Source organism: Delphinapterus leucas, chromosome 7 (assembly GCF_059928025.1).
Source record: "Delphinapterus leucas isolate spDelLeu-1000000601 "Yukka" chromosome 7, BTC_Dleu_Yukka2, whole genome shotgun sequence".
In the NCBI taxonomy this organism is placed as follows: Eukaryota; Metazoa; Chordata; class Mammalia; order Artiodactyla; family Monodontidae; genus Delphinapterus; species Delphinapterus leucas.
Genome location: NC_143135.1, coordinates 93549618 through 93572499, shown reverse-complemented (window position 1 = coordinate 93572499; position 22882 = coordinate 93549618). Strand labels below are relative to the sequence as shown.

The window sequence follows — 22882 nt, the reverse complement described above, 5'->3', positions numbered from 1 at the left end:
CTCTGGACACCTGGCCCTCTCCTACCCTGTGCCCCGCCCCCTCCTCCCGGGCTACGGTGAGATGGGGTGCGCGGGCTCCTTCAAGCCCCACTCAGCCGGGACCGTCTTCTCCTCCAGGTCACCCACGTCCCTTCAGGATGAAAGCCGTGCTGCTGACCTTGGCTGTGCTCTTCCTCACCGGTAGGTGCCCCCAACCTAGGGAGCTGACCGTCGGGGGGGCGGCTTCTCTCTGAACCGCTGTGGTCCACTCTCCTGAGCACGGGGAGCAGAATTTCTCCCTCACCCCCTTCTCCCCTACCTAGCATTTCAGCTCAGATCCCAGTCCAGAGCCTGACCTGGGTCTCCCCTCCCACCTCCAGGGAGCCAGGCTCAGCATTTCTGGCAGCAAGATGACCCCCAGTCATCCTGGGATCGGGTGAAGGATTTTGCCACCGTGTACGTGGATGCAATCAAAGACAGTGGCAGAGACTATGTGGCCCAATTTGAAGCCTCCGCTTTGGGAAAACAGCTCAAGTAAGGACCCAGCCTGGGGGCCTGGGGCAGGGGTAGGGGGTGCCGGTGCTGGGGGTGGGGAGGCCTGTGGGAAGAAGCAGCCAGACTGGCCGAATCCCCACCTGCTATTTGATGGGCCCCATAGAAGACCTGGATGGAAGACAGAAGTGGGATCCCCACGCAGGGTCACAGTCCCCTAGCAGGGGGCAGACCCGTGCTGCCGGGTCAGTATTCATGGCACTGCGCTCTGCCTGCAGGTGCAACAAGCCCCTTCCTCTTCCTAACTCCCTTCTTAACTCCCTCCTCGGCTCCGGCCAGCAACAGGATGGCTGTCTTCAGAGAGGAGATTGGGCTGGAAGGGTGGAGACTAGGTCCTTAAAAGGCCCGGCTTCGGGGACAGACAGGACTGGGTACCAAAACCAGCTCTGTCTCTTTCTAGCTCCTCTGTCCATCTGGTCAGTGGGATGCAGTGGGAGTGGGGGGCGGGGGGGGTGGGAGATCATGGATGGGAGAAGCCAGGCTGAGGGTCTGCCCCCAGCTACCGCACCTTCAGGGACAGGTGTGTCCAGTTGTCACCCCAGGTAAGCGGGGGCGCTGGGCTGCAGCTCCGGGGGGCGCCAGGGTGCCTGGGAGGCCTGCCCTAAGCCCTCCTCTCTCTACCCCCTCAGCCTGAAACTCCTGGACAACTGGGACAGCCTGACCAGCGCGTTTGCCAAAGTGCGCGAACAGCTGGGCCCGGTGACCCAGGAGTTCTGGGACAACCTGGAAAAGGAGACAGAGTCGCTGAGGCAGGAGATGAACAAGGACCTGGAAGAGGTGAAGCAGAAGGTGCAGCCCTACCTGGACGAATTCCAGAAGAAGTGGCAGGAGGAGCTGCAGATCTACCGCCAGAAGGTGGCGCCGCTGGGCGAGGAGTTGCGCGAGGGCGCGCGCCAGAAGGTGCAGGAGCTGCAGGACAAGCTGACCCCGCTGGCCGAGGAGATGCGCGATCGCGCGCGCGCCCACGTGGAGACCCTGCGGCAGCAGCTGGCGCCCTACAGCGACGACCTGCGCCAGCGCATGGCCGCCCGCTTCGAGATGCTCAAGGAGGGCGGCGGCAGCCTGGCCGAGTACCACGCCAAGGCCAGCGAGCAGCTGAGAGCGCTGGGCGAGAAGGCCAAGCCCGCGCTGGAGGACCTCCGCCAGGGCCTAATGCCCGTGCTGGAGAGCCTCAAGGTCAGCATCCTGGCCGCCATCGACGAGGCCTCCAAGAAGCTGAATGCCCAATGAGATGCCTTAGGCTCCCCTCGCCATCAGTTTCAGTTTCTTAGAATAAACATTTTCGGAGCGGGAAGGGTGTGATGGGTTGTATGTTTTTTGAAGCTTCGATGATGATTTTTAAACAATAAAGAGTTCTCCAAAAGCCAAGAAATTCTCTTTGGGGAGAATGAGGTTGGGGGGGTGGGGGGAGTGACGCTGGAGGGGACTCCAGGGGGGCGTGGCCAGAGGGCAGGGACACCTGTTGATTTCCCAGGGGAGTCATCAGCTCGGAACTGGGGCCTCTCAGGGCCTTAATGCCCGAAGACCTGCTTGGCCGGGGGCTCAAGAGTGGGGACAGAAAGGAAATAATAGAGGACCAGGCATAGTGACAGATAATCCAACGCAGGTGCCCTGAAAGGGCCTCAAGCAAGAAGTAGTGGCTTTGCTGGGAGAAGTGGGTTCCCTGTCCCCAGCGTTTCCCGTGGGCAGAGGACAGGAGCCTCCCCCAGCCCTCCTACCCTAGGGCAGGTGAGGCCGAGGGACCGCAATGAGCCACTGGAACTTGAAGGATTTGGGCAGGTTCAAATGAAGGGCTTGGCACTTGCTCCTTCATCCTTTATTAATGCAAAAAATACTTTAACAAACACATCCCTTTTCCTTTTTCACAAAGGCCTCGTGCCATTCCTCACACTCCCACCCTGCCTGGAAACAGCCGCTGTTTCCTCGGGCTCAGCTGTGCCAGCCCCATCCTTGGGGCTCCAGCCCTGCCAGCCCCTCTTTTTCTGGCCTGAGTCAGAAAAATAGTCAGCACCTCTTGCAGGTAACTAGCACATTTTAATCCCCAAAGTGTTTTCATATCCATCATCTTACTGCATCCTTCCCCAGATCCTGGGGAGACTGCCATGAAATCGATGGTATGGATGCAGAAGCTGGAGCTTGGAGATGTGAAGTCACTTCCGGGGTTGAAGAGCAGGGCGGTCTAGATTGCCCCTTTCAGACCTACGTGCCCCTGAGCATCCATGATTATTAAAAAGCAATAAATAAATTTGTGGCCAGGCATTCAAGTTCATATGGACTTGAGTGTTTACAGGCGGCCCCTCTTCACACTCAGGTATGCACACCCCCATGTGCATGCTTGTGGCTTCACAGACCTGCAAAGATCTGGGCAGTGCATTCGTGGAGCCTTCCCTTCCCTCTCCGCTCGGGGCCTTTTGCCCTGGTGCTGGAAAATCTACCCCTCGTCTACCTCCAGTGTATCTTAACAGCTCTTGGATAAAGGAGCGGGCTTTTTTTAGTTCCTAACCATCCTGAGCTACAATAGGCATCAAGCCCAGATTTGGGTGAGAACACTTTCCAGGTGTGGGTGCTGGGATCCCTGGCCAAGTTGGGCCCAAAGAGAAGCCCAGGTGGACTTCCAAAGAGAGAGCAGACGTCTCCAAGTGGGGCTGGATGTCCTGACACCACCAAGATCTGTCAAGGAGCCTTTGACACCTGGCATGGGAGTAACGAAGCCTTTTTCTGTGTCAGCTGAGCAGAATGTGGACAGCTGTCCTGGGCTTGAGGTCCAGGTCTGCTGTTTGCTGACTCAGTGACATTGGGCACGTGCCTTCACCTTTCTGAGCCTCAGTCTTGTCATTGGAAGAGTGGAGGGGGCTGCTTAAGTAGTCTGTAGTTCTGGAACTCTCTGACGTGAACATCTGTTGGGTACTGGGGACACAAGGGGCGCAGCCTGTGTTGGGTGACCTTGGGTTCCTCCTTAGTTCCCAGGACACTGGCCCCCCCCCCACTCCAATCCTGGTCCCAAGGGGACAATCAGCTCAGCCTGTAGTGACAATGGCAGCCATTTACCAGGTGCCTCTGATGTCCCAGGTGCTGTGCACTGTCTCTTTTCCTTCATTCTCAACAAACCTACAGTGGATGGGGTATCATTGTACCCACTTTACAGATAAGAGACTGAGGCTGGTATGAAGTGATAGAACCAAGACTAGAGCCCAGATGTATCTTACTTTAACTACTACCCCCTCAGCTTCCTTCCCTCAAATGTGGTTGAGAGGGCCAGGTGGCCCGGTCGGGGCAAATCCACTCCAGAATTTTGATGATCACACACGGTCTCAATTCTGATGATGACATAAAATGTCAGGCGCAGGGCCTGGCACAGAGCACACACTCAAGACATGTTACACGGCACTTGACAGTTTATCAAAGTCTTGCCAAGCCTAGCATCCCCTTTGCTCCTCCACGCAAACCTGTGGAGGCAGGCAGTGTAGGTAGGGTCATTCCTACCTTACCCCACGCAGCTGCTAAGAGGTGGGTGGGACACCAGCCCCAGGCTTGCCTGAGTTGGAGTCAGTCCTGAGCCCACCCACGGAAGAGCCCCGGCCCATTCCCGCGCCCAAACATACATGGCACGCGTGGGACATCCCACTCATGGCAGCTTCTTGTCCAGCTTTATTGGAAGGACAGCACACCCAGGGGGTGGGCCAGGTCTGGGGTGGGGTGGGAGGGCACTGAGAATGTCGTCCCTTTCAAACGACCTTTGGGGGCAGCCCTGGGAGGCTGCAGGACCCAAGGAGCTGGCAGGATGGATGGGCAGGTGGACTTGGGGTACCGAGATCTCAGACGGCCTCAGGTGAAGGCGGTGTGGGGTTCGGGGCAGAATCCCAGAATTCAGAGAACTTGCCCTTGAACGTGCTCCAGTAGTCTTTGAGGGAACTGAAGCTGTCGGTCACCCAGCCTCTGAGGGTCAAATCAGTGAGGGGAACAAACAGGGTGGGGATGAGAGCCGGTCTCGGCAGTGGCAACCATGGGGCTCCCACCATATCCCCACTGCCCCTCCCAGCACCTTCTCAACTCCACCCAGCAATGCTCCAAGACCTCAGGCAGGGGGACCCCCTACAGCTGCCACCCCAGGAAAAGACGGCGAAGGTGATGATGGGACCCCCAGCACAAGCCAAATCCGAGTTTCTCCAGGTGGGGGCAGACCTTTGTGCTCATGGGTCTGAAGCAAGCCGGAGAGGGGTGATTGAGTGGGGAGATGTGTAAGGTCAGGACTGCCGTTCTAGTCTAGGCAAATGAGGCGCCCTAGAATTGTACATCCCCGTGGCTCTGAGTGGGGCGGGGCCGAGGGAAGCAGTCTCTCATTTAGAAAATCGTCAGAGGGTTGATTAGCTGCATGAAATGGGGCAGGTCACTTGGTAAAGTGAGCCTTGGTTTTCTCATCTGCAGAATGGGGAAAATAATACCCACTCCACAGCAGGTTCTGAGGACTAAAAATGTTTGTGAACGCCTCTGCTATGGAAATGCCGGCCAATGCGGGTGAAGTGGAGGCGGGGAAGGGGGCTGGGGAGAGCAGAGGACTAGTGGGCAGGGGCAGGGTGGGAGAGGAAGGACCGACTTCTGCTCACATGGGCCCCAGGGCTTGGAACAAAGCAGAAACACATGCACGCGCACACACACACGCACGCGCGCGCACACACACACACACACACACACACACACACACACACCGGGCTGAAATTGGGTCGGAAGAAAGGAGGGACGACAAAGGGATAAGAGGCGGGATTTGGTGCCCTCTCCCTGCGAGGGAGCCTGTTTTACAGACAGAAAGGCTCAGAGAGGCGCAGGTCCTTGGTGGCCATGGGAAAGCCACAGCCCACCTCTTGGGTTCTCACCAAGTCAGGGGCAGGTAGGGGGCCGGGGGCAGGGAAGGTAGGGAGTACCTGGCCTGCTGGGCCACCTGGGACTCCTGCACGCTGGTCAGTGCGTCCTTGGCAGTCTTGGTGGCCTGCTTCATGTAGTCCTGCATTTTGCCCAGAAGGGAGGCATCCTCTGCCTCGGAAGCTTCTGTGAGGAGAGTGGGGCTGAGTGGGGTCGATCAGCCTCTGGGGAACTGTGGCTCCTGCCCAGCCACTCATCGGGGCCCGGCATCCCCAAGCCATCTGCCAAGGGTCCTCCAGGCAGATAGCGGCCCATTCCCCGCCCCCAGCCCAGTCCCACCAGCTGCTTACGGGCAGAGGCCAGGAGCGCCAGGAGGGCAGCAACGAGGAGGACCCGGGGCTGCATGGCACCTTTGTTCCTGCGGGGAAGTGTCCTGTGAGGGCTGCCCCACGTCCCCACACTGCCGCTGGGCCCTCCCTGGGGAGACGCAGTGGCCCCTAAAATAGGACCTGAGCTGGGTCAGGCCAGGAGGAGGAAGGGCCTGTTCCCGTCCTAGTATGGGGGAGGCTATGGGCTTTCAGATAGGGTACTTGGGGGACCCAGGCCAGAGAGAGGGAGGAGTGGCATGGAACAGAAACCCCACAAGACTGGGAATAAAGACACCTGGGTCCTGGCCAGGTTTCCGCCACTAAAATGCTGTGTGACTCTGGGTGGCTTTCTGTACCCTCCAGACCCCAGTTTTTCTGCCTGGGGTAGGACTGGGGTGTCTAAGGCTTCTTCCAGTCCTAAGCATGCAGAATGCATGGGAAATGGAGCCAGTGCCAGCCCCAGCTCTGCCACTACGCTCTACGTAGCTTTGGGCCGGTGACCTTCCCCCACGGACCTCGGTTTCCCCAGAATGCCTTGGGGAGGGGACGCTCATCGAGCCCTAAGGCTTCCTCGGTTCTAGCAGGCTCTTCTCCAGGCTTTGCTGACTGCGCTGGACAGGGACCCCCGCCTGGCCCTCTCCATCCTGCTCTCCTTTTCCTCCTCCTCCTCCCCCCAGGGGGCATTACCTGGAGCAGCTGCTTCTTGGGATGAACTGAGTAAGCAGGCAAGAGGGTTCTGACCTGTTTTATATTGTCCCCAGGGCAGCGGGCACTGAGGGCCCAGGGAGCTGGGCAAAGGTCACCTGCTGATCAATCTAGACCAGGGCCTGAGAGAGGGTAGCCAGAGGCAGTCAGGCCTGCTGGGAGGTGGGAAACCTCTAGAAAGCTACGGGTGCCCATGCTGCTCTCTGCTACCCCTGTAGCCCACATGGGCTCAGGACCCGGGGGTGGCTTGGGCCTGGGGAGATCCCATTCCTCCTGAGCAGCCTGGCTCCCCAGGGAGAGGCTGGCGAAATGGGAGAAGGGATTAGAGGACAAACCTCAGCCCTTCACACTTGGGTTCCAGGTCCTTCCCACCCCTCCACCCCCCAGCCCCAAGCCCTGACAACAGCCTGCAAGGGGGGTGGGTGATGTGAGAGGGGGATGGGCTGTTTCAGACTTGGGAACAACTCAGCGGGTCGGGATGGGGTGCCTAGAGTGAAGTCACAGAAGACCTATGGGTAGAGGCTTGTGCGGGGAGGTGGGACACAGTTAAGGGCACACAGCCACCTCCCCAGCGTCTCCACCTCTGGGCTTCAGTCCCTGTGCTGCTTACCCAGAAGCCTCCTTGAGCTGATCCCAGAGCAGGGGGTGGTGGGAGAAGGTCAAAGGCCGCTCTGAGTCCCAGGCCTTTATCCTACCACCCCCTCCTCCTCACCTTGCCCTCTGGACCCACTGATAACATTCCCTGGGACAGGATCCAGGCTCATGGTTGGGGCCCTCCCCAAACCGCGGCAGCTGGGATTGAGTCCCAGCGCTGAGTACTCTCACCTCAGGCTTCAGCTTCCTCAGCTCCCCTGGCTGGCTAGGCAACTGAAGGGAACCAAGGTTGTGGTGAGGCTGGTCTGGTGGCGAGAGGGGCCAGACGACCTCTACAGGGGCAGTCAGCTGTCCAGGAGAGGCCTGGGCCCTTCTCGGGGTGAGGTGTTCCTTGGGCCCACACTGGGAGCTGTAGCCTGGATGGCAGGATCAGGGGCCTTTGTCTTCTGGATGTGAAGACATCACAGCCAAGAAATTCTAGGTTTAAATGATGACTTTGGCACTTACTCATATGACCCAGGGCCAGAGATCTAACACCTCAGTGCCTCGATGTTCTCTGTAAATGGGGCTAGAATACCGATATGCCAGAATCGCGGTGAAATGTAAATGAGATATGTACAAAGCAGCTGGTTCATGGAGGGGGCTTCATAAATCTCTCTCCCTTTCTCCCAAACACCTTGTCCTTCCCTAGACAGCATAGTCTGAAGGTGGGAGGAGCCTCCAATGTAGAAGTAGAGCTTTTAACAGGCGGCCCTCTTCTCAGGAGGAAGGAACTAAACCCACAGTGTGAAATCACAGGCCTGAGAAAGTGACCTGGCCCTACCCTCAGAATTCTTTATCTGTGGCTGAGACTTGAAGTTTCTCCATACAGATTCATTCCTTTGACTTAGACCTTGTTATCTGCTAAAATACAAATAGATTCCTGTGAAGTAGACATTATTAACCCCATTTTACAGGTGAGAAACCTAAGGCAGGGCCAGAGGCCTACCCAAGTACCCATAGCCCATCAGTGGCAGAGCTGGGAACAAGAATCCAGGTGTTCAAATAGCCACGCTGGTACCAAACCGCTTGGAGAGATGAGACCCTTGGAGATTTGTGTCACTCGCTCATCAGAGTCAATCCGTTTCAGATCCTGAGTACAGATTTTGGTGATGGGGTGGGGAGGAAAGGAAGGTGATTAGGAGGTCACGGAAGGATGTGGACATTGGGGAAGGTAGAGGGCAACTGTGTCCACTTCCCTCTTCTGTTCTGGCCTGTTCCTCGGCCCCGGGGGTGAGGGCCACAGTGGGAGTCCAGGTTCCAGGCTGGGCTGGGGCAGGCTAGAATGCGCTGGCTGGAGCCCTTGGCCCTGTTTCCTCCAGCTCTCTTTCCATGCATGTGGAGGGTCTGGAGGAGGCTGTGCTCTCTCTCCTGCTCAGCAATGGGCCACTGATCCCAGGGAGGTCAGAAGACGCTGGCAGAGAGACCCAGCGGTGAGGTGCCGAGCTGGGCAGAGAACCTGGGTGTGCGGGCCCATGCAGCTGGGTTGCGACATGCCATGGGGCCTGGGACCTTAACTCTTTCAAAGGGCTTGGTGCCTTTTTGTGCCTGTATCCCTCCCAGCAGCTCCAGCTGGGTCTCAGTAGGGCTATCTCAGTAAGGGTCTTATCGGTGGCCCAGACTAAGCCACCTCTCCCCGCCTTCTTCTCTCCCTCCCCCGCGACCATGGCTGCCCTGGAATGAGGAGACCGCTCCAGGCTTGGCCCCCAGACCATAACTGGTTGTGGGAGGAGAGGAGGGGGGTGGGTGGGAGAAGACCTGACCAGCTGAGGCCAAAAATGGTCCTCTAGGGTTAGATTGACTCTGCTTCCACTTGTGTCCGAGTGAGGCTTGGCACATGAGCCTCTGTGACCCACGCCCCTGCCACAAGGCTGGACTGGGCAGTGCTGATTCAGCCGTGCCAGCCAGAAGCCCACTGCTCAGGCTGTCAGTCCAGGAGGCCAAACTCAACTGAGTGTCCTTGGTGACTCATTGCCCTCCTCATCTCTGGCCTGGAGGGGGGAAGGGATGGGACACTGACCTTTGCACCCAGCCCAGGCTGGACTGTGCCTGATTCAGGAGTGCTGCAGGGAGGTAAAGCGTTCAGGGGTAAAACGTGGCTCGTGCTTGATGACCACTCACTCTGCTCCAGGCACCATTCCCAGCATTACTCAGATTAGCTCCCTGACTCCCCAGGAGGCGGGTACTATTCTACGCCCTGCTGAGGCAGACGGGGCTCAGAGAGGCTAAGACACTCACCCAAGATCACACGGTCACTACGTGGGGAGCCCACACGCAAACCCAGGGCGTCCGACTCCAGCACCGGAACCCTTAATAACTACTGCGAGACGGCACGGGCTGCTCCAGAAAGGAGGAGCTCCCTGATGCTGGAAGTGACCACGGGTGGTGTGGGACACTGCTGGGTAGTGGGGACTCTGCAGAAGGGGTGCAAGCATCAGAAAGCCTTCTAGCTGTCTTCCATCCCACGATACAGCAAGCCACTTCTGGTATATGAAAAAACGGAGACATGGAAGTCAGGGTTAGCACAACTGTGGTCTATTCCAATGGCAGACTACTGGAAGCCCATCTACGTCCCAGGCACTGCACTCACAGAGGACAGCCAACAGTGCGATATGATGGAACTCATCTCATAGTCTCTCACAGTGAGGTGTGTGGTCCAGCAGAGGGGCCCAAGCTGACCAGGCTGTGTCTCCTTCTTGGTGGATATCTTCCTGTGTGTGATCTCATTTGGAGAGAACGTTGGAAGCCCAAGTAGAAGATCTCCTGGACACCACCACCATCCCCATCATCCCCTGGTGAGAGGCCCCCTGAGAGCCTCAGGTCCTGTGATTCATCACAAGCTGACCGCTCCCACCCAGGGAGTGTGGCTGGAGAGGTGGGCAGAAATCAGGCCTCAGGCCAGCCTGCCCCTCACCCTGCATCACGCCTGCCTGATGACCCCCGGAGGGTTGGGTCTAACTCTGCCACTCTCAATGGAGCAGTGAGCACTCTACTGTATTCCCTGCTTTGATCCAAATTAGGAAAATAGTAATATTATTATTAACAACAATCACAACTAATTTTTAGTGCTTACTCTGTCAGGCACTATACTACTCTCTCATTTACTATACCCAACAACCCCATTTTTCAAAGGAGAAACTGAGGCTCAGGGCTAGGCCAAGTTGAATCACTAGACCAAGGTGACACACTTGGCAGTGATGGGACATGAAGCACACTTACAGTTAACACCTTCAACACGGGACACCCCCCAACTCCACCCACATTCCCAAAGGCTTGCAGGGGTCCCCTGCTCCTGGGTGCACCTTGACCAGAGCACTGGATCTCAGCTCGCTGCCCGCACCTGTGGCCCTGGATGTCCCAGCCCAGAGTCTGGTGCTCTGAGATGGAGTCCGGGTCCGGGGATGTAGGAGTGGGAGGCCACTCCTAACTGGAGCAGACAGAGGAGCTGTGAACTTTGCCTCCCCATCACCCCCACCAAGCCTGGCACAGACTCAGAGCTGCCACAGGGCCTCTGGGGCATCAGTCCCAGGCTCAGGTGTTCCCTAGGCCTCGTTTCTTCCCCAGCTCATGGCCCCCCACCCATCCTCCCTTCAATGCTGGGTGGGGCACGTGCACAGAGCTTCTGACTGCTGCCCGGGCTCCAGTCTGCCGTCAGCTTCCACGTTGCCTTAGGGTCACGAAAGTCCAAGAGGCCTCCTGGGAATGTGTCACCTTCCAGCGTGGAGTCACAATGGGGAGGAAGGCGGGGAGTGCAGCCCGGTGAGGATTTAAATGTCTGGCTGGCTCTGAGCTTCAATCAGTTCGAACAGCAGCATAGGTGAGCTACCTGAGAACCTCTCTTTTGGCCCCTCTGAACCCAGGAAGGATCCAGTGCAGTAAGAGACTTTTCCAGCCCAGCAAGGAGCCCAGGATGTTCCTGAAGGCTGTGGTCCTGAGCCTGGCCCTGGTGGCTGTCACCGGTGAGTAGGAGCTGCCTTTGGATGGGACTTTCAGGCAGGACCCATCTGTTGCATCAGGCAGGGAAGGGTGGAGAGTCTGAGGCCAAGGTTAGAGGACAGTTCTGAGCGCCTGTCAGCCCTCAGCTGGATGCAGGCGGCTGCCCGGTTGCCACCCGGCTCACAGGAGCTAGTCCATTCACAGCGGTGGGCCCCCTGGCATTGGTGCTATACCCGTTTTACATACCCCCGTGGCTTCCAACTAGCCAAGCGTAGAGAAGGAAATCAGTGGCTGGGCTCCCCCCCATCATGCGGCCTGCAGCTCAAGGCTGGTGCAGAGGGGCAGGGAAGGAGACAGGTCCTCATGAATTGCTCTGTTTTCCACCCAGGTGCCCAGGCGGAGGTCAGTGCCGACCAGGTGGCCACTGTGATTTGGGACTACTTCAGCCAGCTGAGCAACAATGCCAAGAAGGCTGTGGAACATCTCCAGCAGTCTGAGCTCACCCAGCAGCTCAAGTAAGAGGGGCAGAGCTTGCAAGGTGGAGCTTCTTAAAGGCCATGCAATGAGTGGGCAAGGGCTGAAATCGGAGGCAGGAGACCTGAGCTTAGGATACCCACTGCCCTGCCACCAACTCACTGGTGACCCAAGGTCTCCAGACCTGGGATCCACATATACAAACAGAAAAGTTGGGCTGAATAATCCCTGCTTTAACTTTCTAGAGCATGACGAATGGCCACATCTTAGTATTGCGGCTCGCAGAAGAAAGGAAGGGAAAGAAATGTCGTGTGAGCTGGCTTCTAATACATTCCAGAAGGACAAGCCTCTGTGAAATCATGGGAAGGGAGGTGGGGATATTTGGCAAGCTTCTGAGGGTGGGCACATGGCAGGGAAGCAGCACCTGGTGTAGCTAGAAGATGCTGGAAGAGGTCCAGAACATAACATTCTACTAGGGAATGTGATCTCTGTCACAGCACACCTGCGCTGGGAAGGACCTCAGAGTCCACACGTTTTACTTTACAGGTAAGCAGAGGAAAGCAAACTGCTCCAGGTCACATGATAGGTAGATATTGTGACTCAAGCTCAGGGGGAGATTCAGAGATACGAGTTCAATGTTAATACCTTCGTCTATTACATCCATTTGCTCAAATCATGATCCACCATAGGGAAGGCCACAGGGAGAAGATGGGTGAACTCAGTAACCTGCACACTCACCTGGCCTAGGCAGGTGTGTGTAAGGTGAGTGCTATGTAAGGAGTCAAGGTCCTGGCATGGAGGGCCAAGCGTAACGGTGGCCCCCTTGTGTCCTTTCGCCCCAGCACCCTCTTCCAAGACAAACTTGGGGAAGTGAACACCTACACGGATGACCTGCAGAAGAAGCTGGTGCCCTTTGCCACGGAGCTGCACGAACGCCTGACCGAAGACTCAGAGAAGCTGAAGGAGGAGATCCGGAAAGAGCTGGAGGAGCTGCGGGCCCGGCTGCTGCCCCACACCAGCGAGGTGAGCCAGAAGATCGGGGCCAACATGCGCCAGCTGCAACAGCGCCTGGAGCCCTACGCGGAGGAGCTGCGCGCGCAGGTCAACGCCCAGACCCAGCAGCTGCAGCGCCAGCTGACGCCCTACGCCCAGCGCATGGAGGCGGTGCTGAGGCAGAACATGGACAACCTGCAGGCCTCGCTGGCGCCCTACGCCGACGAGCTCAAGGCCAAGATCGACCAGAACGTGGAGGAGCTCAAGGCGCGCCTCACGCCCTACACCGACGAGCTCAAGGCCAAGATCGACCAGAACGTGGAGGAGCTGCGCCGCAGCCTGGCCCCCTACGCGCAGGACGTCCAGGGGAAGCTCAGCCACCAGCTCGAGGGCCTGGCCTTCCAGATGAAGAAGCACGCCGAGGAGCTGAAGGCCAAGGTCTCGGCCCGCGCGGAGGAGCTGCGGCAGAAGCTGGCGCCCGTGACCGACAGCGTGCGTGGCAATCTGCAGGGCAACGCCCAGGAGCTGCAGAAGTCGCTGGCCGAGCTGAGCAGCCTCCTGGACCAGCAGGTGGAGAAATTCCGCCACACCGTGGAGCCCTACAGCGAGACCTTCAACAAAGCTATGGTGCAGCAGGTGGAGGGGCTCAGGCAGAAGCTGGGCCCCCTGGCGGGGGACATGGAACACCACCTGAGCTTCCTGGAGAAGGACCTGCGGGACAAAGTCAACACCTTCTTCAACACCCTCAAGGAGGAAGAGATCCAGGCCCACGCCCTCACCGCCCAGGAGCCAACGCCTGCCCCTTTGGAGGGCTGAGCTACACCTGCTGCTCCTGCCCCACCACTGACACCTGCCCTGCCCTGCCCCCTGTCTGCCTGTCTGTCCCAAAGCAGTCCTGGTACCAACCCGTGGATACCTGTCCAGTGGAAAGTGACACTACCTCTCGCTACTCAATAAAGCTGCTGAGAAGCTAGCCCAGTCTGGTTACCATGGGAATCCTTGGTGTTGCAGGGCCTGAGGTGAGAGCTTGGCAAAGCCTAGCAGGGGCTGCCAGGGGATGCTTAGAGGGACACGGAGGGCTGGGAGGTGCGACGGGGGTAGGGGGGAGGGCAGGGTGTGCTGAGAGAGGTGTGGGGGTAGCTCGAAGGGGGAGGTGGATAAAGATGTCACGTGTTATCCAAAGATGAAATATGCAGCCCGTTTCTATTCACTTAGCCAACAAATGTCTTCAATTAAGTACATTAACCTCGTTGTGCAACCATCACTACCATCCATCTGCAGAACTTTTTCATCTTCCCAACTGAAACTCCATACCCATTAGACAGTAACTTTCCCCCGGTCCTCGGCAACCACTACTTTCCATCTCAGTGAGTTTGCCTGCTCTAGATATTTCTTGTATGTGGAATCATAGGCACCAGGCAATGAGCAAAATAGCTTTTGTGGAGCATCGGTCTGACAATGTGCTTCACTCTGAGAGGGCCACCGAGGTAGTCAGGACAGGGTCTTTGGCTTTGGAGAGCTCACGGCACAGTGGGGGAGACTGTCCCTCCTGGCATAAGCTCTTTTGTGCCTTTAACCTGACTTATTTCTGTGAATTTTGATTTATTCTACCCCACCCCGTCACACTTCCATTATATCGATTCATGCTTATTTCAGAAATTTCTTGACTGCTAAACCCATGGTCTCCAGAGTTGAGGAATGCGACCTAGAGACCGGGCAGAGTCCTGGGAGGTCGGGAGGAGCAGGTGCCCGTGGGGCCCTGGTGAGCTCTGCCCTGGAGCCTCCTGCAAAGGGGCCTGTCGGTCTGGGGCCCGGGTTGCCAACTGCTGGGGCAGGGGGCAGGGGAAGAGAGGAGTCGGGCTCTGAGCAGTTTCACCAGCACAGCCAGCTGTGGACTGCTGCTGCAGCCTCGGAGGTGGGGTATCCCCCCACCCTCAGAGGCTCACAGACCCTCCCCAGGAGGGAACCCCAGAGAAGGGCCAGTTCAAGCCTTTGTCCCAGATGACTTGACCTCCCAGCTGTTAGCTCTGACCCCAGGTCTCCAAGTCTAGCCCGACACCCCTTTCCTTCCCAGAATGGGGGTACAGGGCTTTCAAGGGAAGGACACCAAGGGACGACAGGGAGTAAAAGAGGAAGCTACCCCCTGCCCCACACCCCAAGATCATGGCCAATAAGGAACGACCAGTGGCAGAAGCTTCTAGAAATTTTAAATACAGAGATGACACTAAAGCTGACACTCTACTCATTAATGCTAGATGCTTTAAGAAATCATGGTATATGTACCACATCGACTCATATAATCCTCACAACAGAAAGTGCCATCAAAGATGCAGTAGGTGAGAAAAAGGCAGTACAGGGTGCTGAAGTAACGTTATCTAGCAAGTGGTGGAATTGGGATTGGAGCCCAGGCCATCCAGTTAGAGAACTTTACTTTTAACTACCAGGCTGTGGCGCCACCAGGGTAAGCCCAGCACAGTGGGAAGTGTAAGCCCCACCAAGAATCCCATAGAGAAGAGGGGATGCCCACTACACACAAGAAAGAACTCTCTAAACCTAGATGGTAAATTCATCAGGTCTCCTCTCCGGAGAATGGGATTTTTCTTTCTACTTTATAGATTTATGTAGTGTTGGGACTTTAAGATAATGTTTTAGTATTAGTTTTTTATTGTGGTAAAATATATATAACATAAAATTTGCCATTTTAACAATTTTAAGTGTACAGTTTAGTGGCGCGGCATTAATTACATTCACAATGTTGTACAACCATCACCACTATCTCCAAAATTTCTTCATCACCACACAGAAACTCTGTATCCATTAAGTAATTCCCCATTACCACTCCCCCATTCCACCTCCTGGTAATTGCTTGTCTGCTTTCTGTCTCTTAGAGTTTGCCTCTTCTAGATAGTTCATGTAAGTGGAATCATACAATAGTTTTACTTTTGTGTCTGGCTTCTTCCACTTAGCATAATGTTTTCAGGATTCACTCGTGTCGTAGCATATATCAGAATTTCATTCCTTTTGACCGCTGCATACTATTCCATTGCATGTATAGATCACATTCTGTTTATCCATTCATCTGTCTGTGCACACTTGTGTTGCTTCCACCTTTTGGCTGTTGTGAAGAATGCAGCTATGCATATGGGTGTAGAAATACCTCTTCAAGTCCCTACTTTCAATTCTTCTGTGAATATACTCAGAAGTGGAATTGCTGGATCGCACGGTAATTCTGTTTAATTTTTTGAGGAACCTCCATATTGTGTTTTACAGCAGCTACACAATTTTACATCCCCACCAACAGTGCACAAGGGTTTGTTTTCTCTCGTCTTCTCCAACACTTGTTATTTTCTGTTGTTGTGTTTAAAAATAGCCATCCTAATAGTATTACTTTAAAAACTAGAAACAAACAAACAAGTAAATAAATATTCACCAGAGTTTCGCCAGGATCCGGATTTTACCACCTGGCAAGACTGAAGCACTTACACACGGGAGAACTGAGCCCTAAGAGTCCCTTGCGAGTGGCAGGGGAGGGCGTTTTCTGGACTCCGGTGCAGCCCACATCAGTGTCTCCCAATGGTCCTCCCAGAGCCCAGCACAATTTCAGGCCTGAAGCTCCCCCAGCTACCTCTGGCTCCTCAGGTGAACTGGAGATAACAGACTCCTCCGTGCGCATGGGTTAGTGCACCAAACCGAGGGTCGAGCAGCACCAGTGTGGGCCAGGCTAAGACATTAGCCATACCCCTGCACCCTTCCACAAAGCTTGAAGGTAAAAAGTCATCTGAGAACGTCCGAGGGGTCACGGCCCCTGAAGTGTCTGGTGGTTGGCATGGCCCTGATTAGGGACAGAAGAGCACAGCAGGGTAAAGGGGGGCGGGGTCCGCTCTCCTCTTGAACCCACAGGGCATTGCTGCTGTTGAGGGATTGCCCAGCTGGATCGAAAGCAGCTCCCGCATGGGGACACAGTGTTCCCTTGGCATTATCATAGGACACCTTGCGCTCCCAGGAAGAGGAGAGCAGGCAGTGGTGCACTCTGGGGAGAGAAACAACAAGCGTGGGGTTATCCAGGGACTTCTGTATCTGAGAGCACCAAGAGTGGGACCATGTTATGTCGCTGTGTGATGACAAGCGGCTAATAATGGAGACCTCAGAATTGCCCGTGGCAGAAGAACGAGGATGTGAGTTGCTGGTTCTGAGATGGTGGCCTAGTGGTACAGTGAGTAAAGAACTAAGGCCTAGAAGAACAAAATCACAGGACGTTAGGATTGGAGGGATCTGTCTTGTGTCTCAGTCCTGTTCCTTTGACATCATCTCTAAGAAGTATCCTGACTCTACACTAACAGACTCTTGAGGTCAGGCACCCCACTCGTTTGTTCATCATTGCATTCACACTGTGGTAGCCAGCCTCTGAGATTGATCCTCATCTCGCTGGTACTCACGACCTTGTGTGGCCCCTCTCACATTGAAGAGGGCTGACCGAGGTGATCAATAGGCTTTGTGAAAGTCATGGTATATGACTCCCAAAGCTGGGGCATAAAGGCCATTGTGGCTCCCATCCTGCTTTCTCTTAGACCGTTGACTCTGAGGGAAGACAGCCACCATGTTGTGATGTTGTGATGACGCTCAGGCAGCCCTGTGGAGGGGTCCACATAGGAAGGAACTCCAACTCAATGCCCCTCCTCAACAGCCAACACCGACTTGCCAGCCATACGAGTGAGCCACCTTGGAAACAGATCCTCCAGCCTTGGTCAAGCCTTTAGATGAGTGTAGACCCGGGCAACGTCCTACTTGCAATCTCATGACAGATCCCGAACCAGAACCACACAGCCAAGCCACTGACCCACAGAAACTGTGAGAGATCATGAGACATTAAATTTGGGGGTGATTTGCAATGCAGCAATGGCTAACTAATACACAGTGCCTAGCCCAGTGCCCAGCACATGGCCATCATGCAATCACTCAGTGAATGAATCCTGCTTAGTATTGAACACCTCCACTGGCAGCCAACTTACCACCTCCCCAAACAATTGATTCTATCTTTGGACAACTCTGTTCAAGGTTATCAAAATGAAAAAAATTAAATTGGTTCTTTCTCAATCCAGCTTTGTTCTAATTTTTACTCCTCTTTTGAGCCACAGAATAATTACAATTCCTTCATACACATGTTCTGCCCACAGGAAATCTATCCAGAGACTCCTTGCACGAAAACCCAAACCTTGTGGACAAAATTGAGCCTGAGATGGGTCATACTTCCCAGCTGCCTTGAGATGAGAATTTTGGTTGGTTTCTGCGAGGGCAGAGGTATTGTCTATCTTGTTTATTATTCTTGTATAGTCAATGCCCAGCACAATGACTTAGCAGGTGCTCAATAAATATTTGTTGGATAAATGAATGAATTTAATAAATCTTTATTCTCTTGCTCAGTGGTACAGTATACGTATGTTCATCTTTACCAGGTAATGCAAAATTGCTTTCTAAAATGATTGTACCACTTTTGCTCAGTCGCTTCCAATAATAGGACCTTCCTGGACAAGTCTTCTAATTTTCTTTTCACTCATTTCTTCCATCTCTGCATGCTCTCCTTTCTGGGAGATTTCCTCACACTTTATTCAGTTTTCTGTTTCTACAATTGTGTTTTTAATTTGCAAGGGCTTTTTAAAAAAAAATTCTGTGAATGTTCTTTTGTAGTATCCTGTTCTTGTTTCATCATTGTAATATACTTTTTTAACCCTCTGATGATATTAATGGTATTTTTAAGTGTTCTTCTGTCTGCATAGTCTCAGGTTTCTTCAAGTTCCTTTTTAAATGTCTGTTTGTTTTGGTCTGTATCTTTCATGTTAGGCTCTTTCCTCAAATGTCTGGTAAACTTTGCTTATCTGCTTAAACTGCAGAGTGGGGATTTTAAAGCTGATTTGAAGCTCCATGTACATGAGTACATAGTATTGTTGACTATGAGCTTCACTGTTGGGTGATCCACTGGAAAGTTTAGTTCGGGAACCCCCAAAGTAAAAATAGGTAGGTATTTTCCTTTGAGCAGGTCATGTTTCCCTAGGAAGTTTCTCCTACTCTCCTGCCTGGAGGGTAAAGGCCGGGATACCAGTGCTCCCGGGGCCAAGTGGAAGAAGCAGGGTGGGACTCAGCATTCAGAGGGCACACTTTGATTTAATCCCTCTATTTCTGGTACTCAGAACTCTGCCAGGCATTCTCTGCCTGTCCTCAACTCTGCCAGGCATTCTCTTTCCATAGATATTCGGTCCTCCCCTTTTCAGAGAATAAACCTCTAATCTTCCGCCAAGGTGAGAGAGATAAAGCTAAAGCTTTTCCAGCTTTTTAAATAGTTTTAACCAATCTTTCATATTTTACAACAGCCTCTTCATTCACGTCTATTTTCAGTGGTACCTGGTGCCTCCAGGTCAGGGCTGGTATGTATGGCTGTGCAAGCTGTGCAGGGCACAGTTCCGAGTGCACCTTTCCCGCACTGTAGACATCATGGAATTGTATATTTATTATGACAAACTTCTGGTAGATGGCAGTACAGTGTCTTGAGAAAAGGGAGGGTATTACTAATTCATACACGGGTGTAACATTGGCTAGCAGAAGATTTACTACAATTCTTAACATTTTGAGAATTCAGTGCAATCAATCAGATTGGCACTCATCTTTCCCCACTGCCAACTTCAGATCAGTTTGCTCAGGCCTGCTAAATTAGTTGTAACTGGTCTGTCTGCTTTCTAGCTTTCAAAATTTTGCTGTGGTCTTTTTTTCCATTCTTTTTGTCCCTATGGGTCTACATCTTTTCTAAAGAAAAAAGAAAAAAATCTCTTCACTATATTTTGAGGGAGGTTTCAGAGAAAAGTGAAATTAGATACACGCACTCAATTTGTATCTGAAAATCCATGAAAGTAACAGAGACAGAAAATGCCTGAAGGCTTTGTGGTGCATCTTTCCTTTAGAGTCTAAGCCACTGGTTCCAACCTGGGAGGTTAACTGGTCCTAACACTGGGAGGTCTCAGTATTACTGCAAAGGGTTTGTGAATAGGGATACACCTGTTTAGAAAATGTTCTTCCATTTAAAAATTAATGGTAAGGGAATAACCACAGAATGCATGCATTTAGCTATGAAACTGTTCATTACATTGCTGTTTATAATTTTAAAAATTAAGAAAACACAATGTACAAGAGGAGATTGTTAAATTATGATATGTCCACATTAATCTCTATTAAAAATCATATTGTGAATGAACTTAATTGACATGGATTGTAAGTATGACATATTCTAAACAATAAATTAGGCTACTAAACAGTCTGAGTGCATAAAAATAAATTTGTAAAAAAAATCTAAACATATGCCTAGATTAAAAATAAAAGCTATTTATTAACGTTAGTTAATATTTTAATAGACAGAACATCCTCCTAAAAAATATCAGGCACTCTTAATCCTATCCACAGATCTTATCACCAGAAGCTTAGCTATTTGGGCTTCCTCACCTTGATCTTATACAAAATTGACATCCCTCAGTGACTTTTTAATACGATTCAAAAGTCCTTGTATACAAAGTCCCATCGAGATGTTTATTTTGCAACTCATGTTTGGAAAAGCTTTATTTTATTTTTGATTCTGGTCTGTTTCTTTCTTCTGCTTACGACAATTATGTAACTAACTGAATTTCCCTCTTCATGGATTTCCAGGAAACCCAAAGCCAACGCAAAAGTCAACTGTTGCAACTTTGTCAGCCCTTATTGCTTGTGCTTGTGTTCTTCAGGTCTTGTGCTTTCTCAGGTCATGATTGTCTTCTACAATTTTTATTTTCACTGGTCCTGAGGGTCTTCTCTCTTTCTCTCTCTCATCACCATCACCATCACCATCATCATCATTTCAGTTTTCACTGCCAGGAGCCTCAAACCTTTGGTGATGAAGGAGGGTTTACGTAAGCAAAACCCAAACAACTAAAATCCTTATCTTTCTTGGCCCCCATCACTGTGTTGACTCAGAATGTGCTCAGTACATTTTGTGGTATCAGAGTCCATGTCAATAGCTAGGTCTCATCTAGCTATTGCACCACCAGTAGGTGTTTCTGACACAAACATCTTGTTGTGGGGCACTTCTGAGGCACAATGGACCATGGCCTGTGGAGGCCATGGTTGACAAGGCTAAAGACCTAAGGACCTGGTGTTCCAGCCACAGCTAGAGCTGCTTCTACCTCTGTAGGGGACAGTAGAGAAGGGGCACTGAAGGGGGCATATTTAAGTGTGGGATGGGACAAGGAGGGAGGGGTGGGCTCCACTCCCTATGATGACTTGGCAGCTGTCCTGAGCTTGGCTGTCCTTTCCCTGGCTGGCCCTGAGCTATTGTTCCTGTCCCAGATCAGCTTACACATGGCCCCCGGCTCCCCTGTGTTTCAACAGCCCTCTTTCTACTGAATCATAAATTCCTGGCACCTGGTCTTCCACTGAGCACGTGGGTCCCTGGGTCCCCCAGTAAGGTGTGTAGAGGCTTTGTGTGGTACAGGCCCCACGAGCAGAGTTCTCTCTCATCCTGAGCATGAGTTGGCGTACTGAGCATGAACTTCAGAGTTAGACAGACCCGGGACTGGCCCAGGGTAAGACCCTGAGCAAGTTCCCGAATCCCTCTGAGCCTCAGTTTCTCAGTAAGTAAAATGAGGATAACAATACCTACCTCGGAGTATTGATTTGAGCATTACAGATGATAAAGTGTAAATACCAGGCACATGGGAGTTGCTCAGTAGAGGGGTTATTGTTATCAAGTATTTTCAAATCCTACTGGGCCAGACTCTGAGGGGCAGAGGGACGTGCAGATGTGCTCAGGCTACCTTCCTACCACCACACTCTAGCCACACTGAGCCCTTCATTCATATTATGGATTGCATAACTTCTGGCCTCCACGTCTTTTCTCTTGCTTGGCATCCTGCTTCTTCCCTTCATCACCTGGAGAACTCGTCCTTTGCTGTGTAGCACTTGGAACATCCCTGGGCTCACAGTGTAATCTAGTTGGGTGTTACTTGGTACCAAGTTCATCGCCAGACCTGGCAGAGTGTCTGGAACACAGTAAGTGGTCCCACCCTTGAGGTCCCAACCATATTGGTCTCAGTGTCAACGGCTGCCTTCATCAAGGCTTTGGACATGTTGGATGCAACATTAACCTCTCTTCTAAACCCACTGTGCCTCGCATCCCTTTCATTCCTGGTCACAGCCCCAAAAGTAAGGCTCTCTGGCAAGATGAACACTCCTACACTCTCCTGCATCCTTCTTTGTTTATTCTCTCTACACATCACCCCAAAGTTCTCTTCCCTCCCGATTTTCCCATTGCCCCATGGATCAGACACCTCTGCATCTTCAGCCTTGCCTAGAACTCCCTCCACTTCCTGGCCTTTGTGGGAACTTGGCCTTCGTGCAGGATGCCTGCTCCCCGGTTTCTCCTGCAGCCCTCCTTCACAGAGGCGGACGATTTGCAGCCCGGTTGCTGTTTCCAGACCACTGACTCCTGGAGGCTGGCTCCACCTGGCCATGCTCCCTCACTGGTCCTCATTGTTGACCTCCACATTCACTACAGACTTCAGCATCTGGCTCTTAGTTGACCATCTATCTCTTCCTCGGAGACTGCCTTCCTGCCTGTGGCATCATGTATGTGGAAAACCCATCCAAACACCTTCCCTCTCAACTCCTTGACCTCCTCAATTCCAGCATCCTTTTCCTCTGTCTCATTTCAGCCACAGTGCCCATCCTTCTGATCTCTCATTCTCTGTCTCATATTCATGGCTCCTGCTTCCATCATTCCCATCCAGTGCATTACTTCAACAACGCTTTTGCAATTCCCTGGACCCTTTGTCCTCTTGTCTTTCTCTTTCATTTTCCTCACAAAAAGCTGGCTTCTGGGCTTCCCTGGCGCAGTGGTTGAGAATCTGCCTACTAATGCAGGGGACATGGGTTCGTGCCCTGGCCTGGGAAGATCCCACACGCCACGGAGCAACTAAGCCTGTGCGCCACAACCACTGAAGCCCACGCGCCTAGAGCCTGTGCTCCGCTATAAGAGAAGCCACTGCAATGAGAAACCCGTGCACTGCAACGAAGAGTAGCCCCTGCTCGCCGCAACTAGAGAAAGCCCGCACACAGCAACGAAGACCCAATGCAGCCAAAAATAAAAATACATAAAATAAATAAATTTATATATATATATAAAAAGCTGGCTTCTGCTTTTTCAACTTCACCTTATGGAACCCTGTTAGAGAAGACTGTGCTATGATTTATGCCACTGTTTATTCAGACCTCCAGCTTTTAGTGGGCCCTGGGCTAGTCTGTTAATTAAGACTTCTATGAGTTCCTACTCAGTTCTCTCTCCTGCTCCCCCAAAGCAGCTACACCAAAAGTCC

At 53.0% G+C, this 22882-nt stretch overlaps 3 protein-coding genes across 3 annotated transcripts; 2 read left to right on the top strand and 1 right to left on the bottom strand.

Moving 5' to 3' along the window:
• Nucleotides 1-2421, top strand: APOA1 (apolipoprotein A1). Its single transcript, XM_022559122.2, has 3 exons — nt 1-180; nt 360-513; nt 1161-2421. Exons 1-3 carry the CDS (start codon nt 138-140, stop codon nt 1759-1761), a joined length of 798 nt encoding a protein of 265 aa, XP_022414830.1. The 5' UTR covers nt 1-137; the 3' UTR covers nt 1762-2421.
• A 1756-nt stretch (nt 2422-4177) lies between these two features.
• On the bottom strand, nt 4178-5801 carry APOC3 (apolipoprotein C3). The gene is made up of 3 exons (XM_022559196.2): nt 5739-5801; nt 5451-5574; nt 4178-4467 (listed from the first exon to the last, which is right to left on the bottom strand). Exons 1-3 carry the CDS (start codon nt 5791-5793, stop codon nt 4347-4349), a joined length of 300 nt encoding a protein of 99 aa, XP_022414904.1. The 5' UTR covers nt 5794-5801; the 3' UTR covers nt 4178-4346.
• Nucleotides 5802-10989: 5188 nt separating this feature from the next.
• APOA4 (apolipoprotein A4) lies at nt 10990-13359 on the top strand. Its single transcript, XM_030759593.2, has 3 exons — nt 10990-11053; nt 11419-11545; nt 12347-13359. Exons 1-3 carry the CDS (start codon nt 11005-11007, stop codon nt 13311-13313), a joined length of 1143 nt encoding a protein of 380 aa, XP_030615453.1. The 5' UTR covers nt 10990-11004; the 3' UTR covers nt 13314-13359.
• The last annotated feature ends 9523 nt before the right edge of the window (nt 13360-22882 follow it).